Source organism: Lissotriton vulgaris, chromosome 5 (assembly GCF_964263255.1).
Source record: "Lissotriton vulgaris chromosome 5, aLisVul1.2, whole genome shotgun sequence".
In the NCBI taxonomy this organism is placed as follows: domain Eukaryota; kingdom Metazoa; phylum Chordata; class Amphibia; order Caudata; family Salamandridae; genus Lissotriton; species Lissotriton vulgaris.
Window position 1 is genome coordinate 1964018755 of NC_141693.1, and position 13059 is coordinate 1964031813.

Consider the following 13059-nt stretch of genomic DNA (forward strand, 5'->3'; position numbering starts at 1 on the left):
TTTCTTACCCTACTTCTCATGAATCATCCATCATTTCTACTACTCATCCATCATCCATTATCTCAACGTCTGATCCTTACTTCTCGAATATATCATCCCTACTCCTCATCCATCATCCCTACTCCTCATCCATCATCCCTACTTCTCATCCATCATCCCTACTTCTCATCCATCATCCCTACTTCTCATCCATCATCCCTACTTCTCATCCATCATCACTACTCCTAATCCATCATCCCTACTTCTCATCCATCATCCCTACTTCTCATCCATCATCCCTACTCCTCATCCATCATCCCTACTTCTCATCCATCATCCCTACTTCTCATCCATCATCCCTACTTCTCATCCATCATCCCTACTACTCATCCATCATCCCTACTTCTCATCCATCATCCGTACTTTTCATTCCTCATCACTCAGTCACACCAACACACCTTGAATGCTGTGAAACACACCTTCACACTGATTGGTTGGCAACAGCCAATCAGAGTTGAGAGAAAGCTGCATTCTATTGGGCTAGCCACTGAAAAAACAGCGTTCTTATTGCACAATGTGTAGCTTGCTTACAGTAAATCCAAGGAAGTACAGCATTTAATTTTATTTGAGTGCTTTTAATTTACACTGGTCTCTGCGGAAAACTCTGATGGTTTGGGAAAGACAAGGGTCCTGGCCTTGGTCATAAATCAGCACCTGGAGACAGGGGTATATGGGTCATCAGAAACCTTGTCTGGTTTTATTTTATTATTGTAACAAAGAAAATGTGTAAAATTAACTCTTGGAGACAGGGTAATACAGTTCATCAGCAACCTTTTCTGATTTCACTGCGCTGCTCTGCGGTTTATTGGAGCATGGAATAGAAGCCCCGCCCATTCTCCACCCATATTTGTCATTGGCTTGTGTCATTGCCCTTCGTAAATGCTAGCTTCGGATTCGTTAATTGTCTTGTAAGTCCCTCCTTAGTACAGCCTTGTCTTCATTTGTAACCTCCGATGAGGACTGGCCCTTTTACTTCGGTTGTTATCCGGTACGTCTTTTTTAGTCTGTAAGCACTACTTTTTTTAATGAGTTTCTCTTACTGAAGGCACAGCATGCATTCCTGCAACATACAGCGCGTCATGCGCGCTTTCACTTTCCGAGCAGCCAGGACAATGGCGCCCGCTTCTCTGAATATGTCTCGCATTTACAAGAGTTTGAGCTATTGGCATTGTAAATGACAATGCCTTTTATTTATGTGTTAATTAGTAAAACAGATAAATAAAAGGCATTGTCATTTACAATGCAAATAGCTTAAACTCTCACAAATGCAAGACCTATTGCATTCAAAATGCTTGTTATCTTTCTTTGCAGTTTCCAGATTTTAGGGCTGGGCTTCAGTTGTGAAGAAACCAGGACATGAGAGGTCTGGAGTTGTTACATGTGAAACTGAAACTAAAAAGGTTTCTGAATGAACTGTAAAGCCCTTTCTCCAAGTGTTGATTTATGGTCCAGGAGGGAGGACCTTGTCTTCCCCAACCCAGAGCTTTCCATAGAGACCTGTGGAAACAGAAAAACACTTAACTAAATAAATCAAAGTGCTCTACAGCCTTGGATTCACTGAAAGAAAACACCAGTTGGGATTTCCTCTCCCCTGTCTTCAACCAGCATGTGTATTAAACCAAGCAAAAGCATCTAATTCAGTAGACTGGGCTGCTAGGAGAGCTATTTTTAGGCAGTTGCACAGCTACCAGTAGCTCGTGAGCTACCCACTGGAAAAGCCTGAGATAGACCAAGATATTACAGTCCTCTCTATTAACTCTGATTGGGTGTTGCCAACCAATCAGCCTGAAGGGGTGTTTCACAGCATTGAAAGTGTGTTGGTATGGCTGAGGGATAAGTACTGAGAAGTAGGGATGAAGAATGAGTAGGAATGACAAGTAGGGAATATGGATGAGAAGTAGGGATGATGGATGAATGAGAAGTAAGGGTGAGAAGTAGGGGGGGTGGATGAGAAGTAGGGATGAGAAAAAAGGATGATGGGTAATAAGTAGGGATTATGGATGGGAAGTAGGCATAATGGAATGAAAGTAGGGAAGAGGGTTGAGAAGTAAGGATGATGGATGAGAAGGAGAAATGAGAATCAGAAATGAGGGTTGAGAAGTAGGGATGATGGAAGTGAAGTAGGGATGATGGATGAGAAGGAGGGATAATGCAAGTGAAGGGGGGATGATGCAAGAGAGGTTGGGATGATGCAAGAGAAGTAGGGATGAGAATCAGGAATGAGAGATGAGAAGCAGGGATGATGGGTGTGAAGCATGTATGAGAAGTAGGGATGATGGAAGAGAAGTAGGTATGATGGAAGAAAAGTAGGGATGATGGAAGAAAAGCAGAGCTAAGTAGCAAGGATGAGGGGTGAGAAGTTGGGATGGTGGAAGGGAAGTAGGGATGATGGATGATAAGTAGGCATTATGGGTGAGAAGTAGGGATGATGCATATAAAACAGGGAAGGGAAGCAGGGATGAGGAGTGAGGAATGAGGATGTCCTAAAATGGATGGTGTACGCAGGAGATTGTAACTTTTTCCCACAAACTCTGCCCTTGACTAGCTGCTCATTTATTTTAAATCCCACCCCCGCACATTTTCAGTCAATTTTCCGTCCCCTCCCAATGCTGGTGGTGGCTTACCCCAGTATGACTTTTTAATGTAATTTTTTAAGAGGGCCCTAGGGCTGCAAAACGCGGCAGGGGTGCTGGCAACGGTCTCGTGCTACCTGCACTTATTTGTATTTCTTTTTCAAATATTATAATTTGCAGATCTATCATGGGAGTTACTAAACACAAACCACGACATACACACATGTGCTGACACAAGCCACGGGATGGATACACACGCACACACACCCACATACACACACCGTTGCTCTTCAATCCTGGCCTCTAGCTGCCATTGCTATTCCAGTGGTAGGTTCCACATTCAGCGCTTAGGTTCCCTGACCCACAGCCTCGCAGCACCTCTCACCTGCACCGCTCCCATCTGGGTCTTCCTCTTCGGCCACGAGTGCCTGTCCCCCCTCGGTTTCCAGTATGGCTCTGCTCCTGAAGGATTCAGCGGGATGATGATGGTCCCAGCTGGTCCTGGTCTCGACTCCCCATGCCCTCCTGGGGGTCTCTCCGATGGCATTCCCCCTGGGGGGTCTCTGCATGTCCGAGCTGTGCAGCCAGTCCTCCAGCCTGTTGGACTCCACGCACCTCCATCGCTTGCAGCACTGCCCGGGCACTGGAGGGGAGAACGGGGTCAAAGGTTGGCATGGTGTAACCAGGCAGCGATTGATGGCATTGGACCCGGGAGTGCATAACAGGTGGACTGGCCTATCATGGAGCTGGGAGAGTTCCAGATAGGTCAGTGCTTTCCGCAATGCTTCTAGTGCAGGGCAGTCAGTCACCTGCCAGTCTAGTCTTGGGGCAACTATCAGCCACAGGGGTCAGTACTGCTTCGGTTCCTCTGTCAGACAACTAGTGCCCAGTCACTGTATAGATCTGTCGGGGGAGTCTACCCTAGGCTCTAACGGCATGACAGGGTCTGTCTGCCTGGAAGAGCAGTGCCACCTAGTGGCCAGTTATACACTATGCCATTGAATAAGGGGCTGTAGTTTCTCTTTCAGCCAAAGGCGGGCACCTTCAATCTGTCTCTAGCACTGAGTAAATGTAAATGTACATGTATTTATATAGCGCAAATCACTGACTGAGGTCGGTATCTAAGCGCTTGCTTAGGGAACCTGTCCTGGTATTCCCCTGTGAGATAACCCCGGCAGGGTATCCACAAGGTGAAAGCCAGGCATCCCGCCGCGAGGGGCCGTTGTGGAGATTAAGCAAGCTATTGCCCAGAGTCGCAGAGTGTGAACCTGTGAGTCGAGAAGGCACCGGAGCGAGAATTATCGAGTCCGTGGAATTTTTGAGCCCAAGACCCGCCGAGGCGGGGAATTGAACCCTGGTCCAGGGCCGATCTCAGCTTCCGGGTCTGCCGCCTCTAACCCCTGAGCCACATTTCTCCAGGCAATGCCACCTGGTCCTTCAGCCGCGTGTACCTCTCCTGTCCTACCATGTCTATAGATAGGATATATGACGGTACCACGCGTACTTTTACAACGCGTACCGTTACAACGCTACTTTTACCACGCAAGTCGTTACAACGACTTGCGTGGAGGGGCGCTGGATAGTACATTTTTTAATTTACTATTGCAACTCCAGTACCCGTGGACTCTTGGGAAGGAGTTGGATAGTAAATTAAACTATTTACTATCCTGGAGCGCCCTCCAGCGCAAGTCGTGGTAACGACTTGCGTGGTAAAAGTAGCGTGGTAACAGCACCGCGTTGTATAAAATGCGTGCTAACCGCTGTATACCCTATAGATACTATGGTACCTAGTGGGCAGCCACTGTGTGGCACTTATTGAGGCCACACAGGGGCTGTTGTCTTCTTGTAAGTTGCAGAGGAGTGGTGCAGCGACCAAGGCAGCTGACTTCGGAGTACACAGTTCGATCCCCGGCTCCAGCGGCAGCTCAGCTCAACACCATGTGACTCTGGGCAATAGCTCACTTAATTTCCATGACAGCCCCAAGCGCCTTGAAACCCATAAGGGTGATTAGTTCGCGCTTTACAAATACGGATTTACATTTACATTTTTACATTTTAACCTGCCATTACCATTCTTGCACCTTCCAGGGCATGGAAGCGGTGACTCCTGGTGGACTGTCACGGTATGACATTGGATTCCCTTTTTCAGGGCTCTACAGTCTCTTTCTCAACCACATGGGTCCATCTCATGCATGCCCATCTATGAAAACAACACCTAGTGGACAGTCATAGAATGACATTGGATCAGTTACTGCAGAGCCCTTCTGTCTGCTTCTTAGCAACAGTGGTTCATCTTCTCACTGCATTGTCCATGGAAATAGTGACACCTACTGGACAGTCTCAGTATGACACTGGATGAATTCTTCCAGCAGGATCCGACAGTCTCCTTCTCAGCCACAGTGTGTCTCCTATGTGGATGCAGTGCCATCTAGTGGTCAGTTACAGTAGGATAGTGTAATAGTACACTAGCTTTGCATAGTCAGGGTCACTGGAATTGTGTGCCAGGGTTGATTCAATTAAACGGCAAGGAAGGGCAATTTATGTGGTGTAATGTGGAACATATTTATTGTTTTTACACAGTTTAACACTGTCTCTGCAAAGTTACTCCCTCAATAGTCCCAGTTTAACACGCAATTATAGCAATAAGCAACTGAAAAGAGACCAACACACCTTTGCAAAGGGCCTTCTATACCGCTGCAACACATGTCGCCGTGCTTTATGTAACTTCGGATCCGTTTCAGCTACACCCAGCATTGTTTTTAAATCTACAAATTACGCAATGGATGATGGATTATGTGAGAAATGCAACAAACCAATAATTATGTGGAAAACGTTACAGCCACTTAATCGCATAACACCAGTGAAGTAGTGTGGCTCACTGGTTAGAGGCGGCAGACCCGAGAGCAGAGGACAGCCCGGGACCAGGGTTCGATTCCCGGCGCGGCAGGTTTCTGGACCAGGGTCAGCGGACTCGATAATTCTCTCGCCTCGGTGCCCACTCTGATCAGCGATCACACTCGGCAACTCTGGGCATTAGCTTGCCTCATCTTCACTAACGGCCCCACCAGACCGCCGGGGATGCCTGGTCTCACCCTGGAGATACCCATTAAGGGACCATCTCTCAGGGAAGCCAGGAAGGGTTTCGCAGCGGTCGAAGCGCCTTGGGACCCTCCGGGTAAGTAGTGCGCTATATAAATGCCTATACATTACATTACATTACAGTAGGGTGGTCTGAAAACTGGTTTCAAGCAGATATTCGGTGGAAGTTCTAATGTTATTCAGATTTTTGGCTTGGACCCAGGACGACGGGATAACACATATATTTGTGATCAGGACTGAAAGATCAGGGGCCATATTATCAAGAAAGGGCGATACATTATCGCCAGGAAACTGCTGCTAAAGCGGCGATAATGGGCTTGATAACATGCCCTTGTATATTCCCATAGAAGCCCAGGTTAACACCAGAACTTGGGCTTCTATGGGAATTCACAAGGGCTTTTTATCAATCCCATTATTGCCGCTTTAGCGGCAGTTTCCTGCAGATAAAAGCGGTGATAATGGATCGCCCTTTCTTGATAATGTGCCCCATGTTTTTTTAGGGGTGGGCGGAGCTCGCGATGTTGCACTATGTGGAATTCTGCGGCGTTGCTTAAGAACTCTGTGGAATTCCATGGAGTTCCGCCCTGCCCTACTTTTGAACAAAAGCTGGCGAGCCCACATGCTCTGGTGTGGGAAGCCTGATGTCTCTCCCTATCTCCCGTCACATCAACGGGCTCTTCGAGGAAAAGGGAGGGAAGAACGCATGAGTGGAGACAGCTGGATATCAAGCCAAAGGCATGGGTGTGGCTCCACATGGTATCTCTAATAGCTGAAACAACAACTGACAAACAATTAACAGTCAATAATAGTTGTCATTTTTTTCTGAAGACTCTTGTAGATCTTTTACAGTAAAATATTCTGCTTCCCCATTGTACAGTCTGGTCTCTTCAGACATGCCATTCACTCACTCTGCAGACTTTGAAACTCCTAAGAAACCAATGTGACCAACTTGTCAAGTGCGGAAATCAGTCTGGGCAGTGGAGTGGCTCGAAGACCTTCTCCCTGGGCTGAAGCTCCTTCAGATTGGCTCCTGCAGCCGGCCTCTGGATTACCTCACCCTGCCTGTTGCTCCATATCAGTGATATCACTGTATTGTGGTGTGAGTCCTGCATATCCTCTTGTCGTTCGAACAGTGTAGCTTGCAGGGGGATACCGGATATGGTGTCCTGTAGGGATTATTCTGTTGCCTCGGTGGGGTGTAGGCAGGGCCGGACTGAGAACCAAAACTGGCCCTGGCAAAGTGCTCGGCCGGCCCCCTGGGGGTGTGCAGGGCCGGACTGAGAACCAAAACTGGCCCTGGCAAAGTGCTCGGCCGGCCCTCTGGGGGTGCGACTGTGCTCTTTGCCGGGGCCGGTTTCGGCTGATTTTGTTACAGGTCCGATTTTGCGGCTATGCTACAAAAACGGCCCCCATGGCCCAAAACCGCCCCCCACCCTTGCGGCGCACCGGGGGATTGCTCGGTGCCCGCAGCGGCCAGTCCGGGCCTGGGTGTAGATTGTCGTGGGGTCTCTCCGGCTTGTCTCGGAGATCCTGCAGGACACCTCGCTGGTTGCAGGGTCTAAAATGTAGTGGTGGGCGCACCAACTCCTGTCCTTATTGCACGAAGAGGTTGGTGAGGGTAGCGTCCAGCAGGGCTCTGATGTCCGGGAGCCGTCCGCCCTACACCTCTGAGAGCCCGAAGATAGGGGACACCCCCTACGGGGCTATGACAACATCCAGGCCCCCTCCAGCTTACCCCCGTACAGCAAGGGACTTCTGGGAGGAAAGGAGGGAGGAGACTTGCCAGAGTCTAGACAACGCAGGCGTGTCTTCAGAGTCAGGGGCAGGGTCAAAGGGGGTTGGTGCTCCACGGCGCAGTCTGACGCTTATAAACAGGCAGACGGGGCATAACACTCAGGCCCTTATTTATGAGGCCTTGCGTCAGTTTTGCGCCGCCGGTGCGTCACTTTTTGTGACGCACCAGCGGCGTACAAAATGCGCCTTGTTGCGCCATATTTAAAAAGTGACGCATCTAGGTAGATGCGTCACTTTTTAAACCCCTGCGCCACATTATACCTGCGTCAGGTATAATGTATGCAGAAGGGGCGTTCCCCCGCAAAAAGCCTCGTAATAGTGACGCAGTGAAATCTATGAGATTTCACTGCGTCCCTTTTAGGATGCTGTTGCGTCAAAATCTTGCGCCTGCCTCACAGCAGGCGTAAGACTGACGCAAGCCCTTTCACATGGGGCTTTCCCCATGTGAAAGGACGCATTGCTTGAGTTGCGTCACTTTTGTGACACACTCCAGCAATGCGTCACTTTTGCGCTTACAGATGCGTCAGAAATACTGACGTATCTGTAACTCCTTGCGACATGATGCGTCATACATTAAATATGACGCATCATTGGTGTCGCAAGGAGTGCGCAGTGAAAAGTGACGCATCGCTGTTTTCACGCAGCGATTCGTCACTTTTCATAAATGAGGCCCTCAGAGTGCACAGAAAGGGGTGAGTGGCAAGAAAGTCGGGAAACTCCGCTCTGCCGGCGTTACGCAGGGTTTTGCAAACTCCGCACTCCAAATGGAACGCGGAGTGGGCAAAACTCTGCTAATTCTGCTGGCGGAGCGGAGTTTACCGCCCACCCTTAGTTTTGTTCAGTTTATTAGGATACAGATTGAAATCAAACCGCAGTCGCTGGCAATGTAGCATTTTCTATCTTTAAAGGTTTAACGCTTAACTTCTGCTGAAAATAATTCCAGAAACAAAAGTTACAAGAGTGCTTTGTTTTTCTCCAACTTTGTTTACCAAGTTATGAATCTTCGCTTTTAATAAACAGTTTTGCATCTTAATCGGTTTTGTTCCGGTGCTTGCCCACAAAATGTGCTTTTCACTGCTCCCCCGACACTGAGCAGCCTGTGCCAGGGGGCATTCGCCGGAAGCTGTTTCTCAGAGTGGGATAATTCACCAATTATTTTCGCATCTTAGTTCAGCACTTTCCAATACCTATGAGGACCATCCTCATTATGAGATGCACTTCTTTCGGATTCTTCCACAAGTAGGTTTGCACAGGAGCCTAATCACGAGTGTAGTGGTAATTAACGCACTCCTGCAATTTTACCCGGGTGAATTTCAGCAGGTCAAATCTGTTGAAATGTACTGGGGGAACATGTCTGGTAAATACAGGTATATTTGGATGTTGGGGCATGTCATACTGCCAGTCTGGATAGGGAAAACTATCCAAACTTGTTGGACCCCATAAATACTGATGCCTGGGGGGTCGGCAGGGCCACTGGAATTGTGAGCTTTTGTGTCTGCAGCATTTTCCACATAATTATGGATTTGCCACATTTCTGACATAATCCATTGTTTGCTGCATAATCTGGAGATTTTATTTAAAAAAATGTTCTAGCTCTAAGGTCCAAAAGTTACTAAAAACAGAGTGAAACGTGTTGCCGCTCAGTTGGAGGCCTTTCACAAAGGTTGACTGATCCCCTTTCGGTTGCTTATTGCTTTGAGGTCAAACAGGTGCTAATGATGTGAAACCCTTGCCCAGCTAGTGTTACTATTTGAAACAAAAGAATTGGGTAATAATAGTAAAAAAACGGCAGTATTATGCCTCATAATTTGCCTTTTCGTAGCACATAATTTAGTAAAACCCTGGCACTTAGTTTGTTCCTGCTCTGTCGCATACTTTCAGTGACTCTGGTTATTGCTTTTTCATCAGATTTCATTAACATCTTATTCTCCCCAGCTGGCCTCTCAAAATGAGGAATAAAGGCTTAGAATTAAAAAAAACAAAATTGTATGGCAGACAGCCTCCAAGCGCTAACACTGCCGGGCAGGAATGTCGCTCTCAGGAGCATATTTTCAAAAAGTGTTGGAGCGCGGTGTTACGCTGACTTTGCAATGCCGCGCTCCGACATTTTTAAAATGCTGGGACGCACCATATTCCCAAGAATACGGCACACCCTTGTGTTTCCGCTAGCGCTAAAAAAGCTGCCTAGCGCCAGTGCAGGCCACCTGCTGCCATATTGCAATGGTGACTGCACTGCAGGGGTGATTGTTTATGTGCAGGAAGAGACACCTTCCTAGACATAAACAATCAATAATGGTGATTTGTTTTTTCTATGTAAAACTGCCGCTTTATCAGCAATTTTCTGCCGATAAAGCGGCGATAATTTTATCGCCTGTCTTGATAATATGCCCCCAGGTTTTACCTGGCGTTAGTTTTTGGCGCTGCCCCAGCCTTGTAGATCTAGGACAGCATCAAAAAGCAATATATGTTGTGGTAGAACGCCACCGCAACACTCACGTAAGTGGCTTAGCGCCACCTTGTAAATATGGGGAATGCCGATGTGCCACTGGAGCGTCAAAAAAAGTGACGCACTGGTGGCAATAGAGGCTTGTAAATATGGCCCTCTGTGCGGCACTGCGTGCATGATGACATCGCGCGTGCATACCTTCCACCTGCCGCATGTCGCTGCAGCCAGGCACAATGACCGGCATGGTGAGCGGGCAGAGGGGCACGCACCCCAGCGCCCCGTCGCGGCAGACGCAGGAGCTGTGACAGGCGATCTGGAAGTGCTCTTCGTGCAGGTAGACGCTGCCGTTGAAGAAGCAGGAGCGGCCCTGCTGGGAGGCTGTGGGTGCAAGGGACAGACAGTGGACACTCATCACTGATAGAGCAGCTGGTCAATGCGCCTGTGGCAGAGATCTGTGTGTAACTTACAGTTCACGGGCTCCAGTTCCAACAAGATAGCTCAGTCTGACAACACAACTAACTCAGAAATATCCTAGCCACGCCCAATGCACAATTTTTCTTCAATTTCAATATGTGGGTTGCCAGTGAGTAGTGTAAAGGGAGCAAGGACAGTGCAAGAGCCGTGACAGTTACAGACCAGAGGGCTTTACGAGCATAGTATTATTATTATTAATATTATAATAGTTATTAGTAGGACACACTGATAGGTTAATATCCACATTTCTAATACAAGCATTACCTCCCGTCCCTCCCTCGCCTTCCTTCAGTACAATTGAGGCCCCGCCTCCCACCCAGACCCACCCCCAGCATAAAAACTCTGCCCGCCCCCACCTCCACCTGTTTTTTTCTGTCTCACTGGTGAGACTCACCCTTTCAGTTCCTCCCTGTGGCGGTGCCGGGGAGTCTTCGGTTTTGCTCTCTGCTGTGGCGGTGCCCTCTGCTGAGTTCTCCCGGCGGCGCCTCCTCTCCTCGTCTCCCTCGTGGTGTGGGGGCGGAGCGGTGGCTCAGGAATCCGCAGCGGTGCTTTGGCGGTCCTCCTGTGGCTGGGGCTGTGTTTCCGGGTCGGGCTGCGTGGCTGCCTCCTCCCGGTATGCTGTGTTCTCGGAGGCCAGGTAGGACGGGTTTTTGCCCGTTTTTTTTTTTGTTTCTTTTCCATTCCGGTTGGCCTTGAACATCCCCTTGACCTTGTCCATGCTGGGCGACACAAGAGGGCTAGCTGCTGGACCTGTGGAACGCGGTTGTCCGCTCTCCTGGATGTCGATTGCAAAAGCGGTCGGGCTGAGTTGATGTTATGGGACGTGCCCGGCTGCACTTCCGCATAGGCTTCTGGGGCGGATGCGACCCTACAGCCCATCGTGTCCAGCAGTGAGCGTGCTCCTCGAAGAAATGCTTGGGCGTTTCTCTTGCCCTGTGGTACTGGCCTTGGGGCTGTACTTCGGCGGCTGTTCTGGTGCCTTTGTTGGCGCTGTGTTCGCTGGCTGGGGTTCGTTTCCTGCCTGCGCTCCGTGATTCCTTTGGTGATGGCCTTGGCGGTCGTCTTCCTCTGGGTCGCGTGGGGTTGTTGCTAGTGTCAGGGTCTCCGGTCCCCCTGGGGTGCCCTGGTGTCCTGGGCTCCGTGGGGGTTGTTCTGCCTCTCATGTCCGTGGATGGTGCTGGACTTGGTGGTGGCTGCTCTGTCCTATTCTCAGGGGTTCTGTTGCTGCCTTCTGCGTCCCCTCTTCGTCCTGCTGTTCCTGTGGATAGCTGGTTCCCTTCTGGCATCTTTGGGTGTCGTGGGTCCTCCTCCCGCCGCTGGTGCTGCCTGTGGCTCCGGGGTGGTGGGCGTTTGGGACGTGGGTCGCTGGTCTCCTGTACTAGTTGGCAGAGTTTTCCTCTTTCCTGCTGGTCGGGCCTGTGGGTTTCTTTTCATGGTGTCCCCGGCCCTCCTGGTTGGGCTTGCCCCTTTGTGCCAGGGTGGGGGTTGGTGCTGTGTGTGACGTGCGTTGCTCATACTTGTTGTATGTGCGTGGTGCGTGTGGCTTTGTCCGCTGTGGTGCTGCCCTGCTTCCAGTTGATTGGCGGTTTCCTGTGCGGCCTGCCGTTGGCGGTCTCTTCCCATCCCTCCTTCTTCCTTCTGCACTGTGTTGGTCCTGATTGGTTTCAGGTTTCTCTGCGCGCTCGGTTTGCACTGGGGCGTTTGCTTCTGGGCTGCGTGTCCCTGTCTTCCTCCTGTGGCTGTGCTTCTTGGTGGGGGTCGCCCCTTTCCTCCAGTTGTGCAGTTGTCCTCTGTCCTGGCCGCGCTGCTTGGTGGGCCTGTTGTTCTGCTTGGCTGCTGCCGTGGCACTGGCTGGCCTGTTCTCTGCTTCTTCTGTGCCCTCCTTGGTGCTGGGTTTCGTGGAGTTTGCGGTGGCGGTTCGGGGTGGCTGCATGTCGCCACCTTGGGCCCTCTGCTTGCCTTGCCTTAGTTGGGGCGTCCTGCCTTTCTCACGTGCCTTGCACTGGGGCCTCTCCGTGGTCCCTGCTGTGGGTTTCTCCTCTGTCTTTCGGGTGGGCGCGGTTTTGACCGTTTCTTTTGCCCTGGCTGACTGCCTCTTGGTCGGAGTGCATTGCCCTGTTGGGTTCCTGTCACTGCTGTATGTTCTTGGGTGCTGGGTCGGCTTGGTGCGGGTTCCTCCGGTTTGGTGAGGGTTTGGCTGTCTCCGGTGCCTGTCTACGGTTCCTGCTGGGTGGCTCTGCTGGACTGGGTGTCCTGTTTGCTTGCCATGTGTTCCGTCTGCTGGGTTCCTGTCGGTGGGGCTTGGGTCTTGGGCCCGCTCCTTTCTGGTGCTGTGGCTGGGGTGTCCGGCGGCTTTGTGCCTGTCCTGGTTCTCCTGGGGGTCTGCTCCTGGATTTGGCTGGTGCCCTTCCGTGTGTTGGCCCTTCGGGCTGCCTTTCCGCGGGCCCTGCCTGGTGGTTTTTGGCATGCCCTGGATTTTGGGGTCGCTTCTCTCCACTTCCCGGTCACTGCCTCTTTTCTGCTTTTCCTGCGGTTCTATGTGGGGTATGCCCGTTTCTGCTTCCTTCCTCTTCAGCCTCGGGCCTTCGCCCTGGGTCTTCCTGCATGTCCGGGCGCTATTAGGTGGCTCTCGTT

General features: G+C 50.4%; 1 protein-coding gene across 2 annotated transcripts in view; it reads right to left on the bottom strand.

Moving 5' to 3' along the window:
• Positions 1-13059, bottom strand: part of LOC147717884 (CCN family member 1-like) — a 63410-nt gene that overhangs the window by 35490 nt on the left and 14861 nt on the right. The window contains exons 3-4 of one of the 2 annotated variants that reach the window (XM_086924653.1): positions 10150-10329; positions 2998-3255 (exon numbers count right to left, since the gene is read on the bottom strand). In XM_086924653.1, the coding sequence (XP_086780779.1) occupies positions 2998-3255; positions 10150-10329 (438 nt within the window). The remainder of the gene's footprint in view (positions 1-2997; positions 3256-10149; positions 10330-13059) is intronic. The other variant, XM_086924654.1, reaches the window with a different exon arrangement.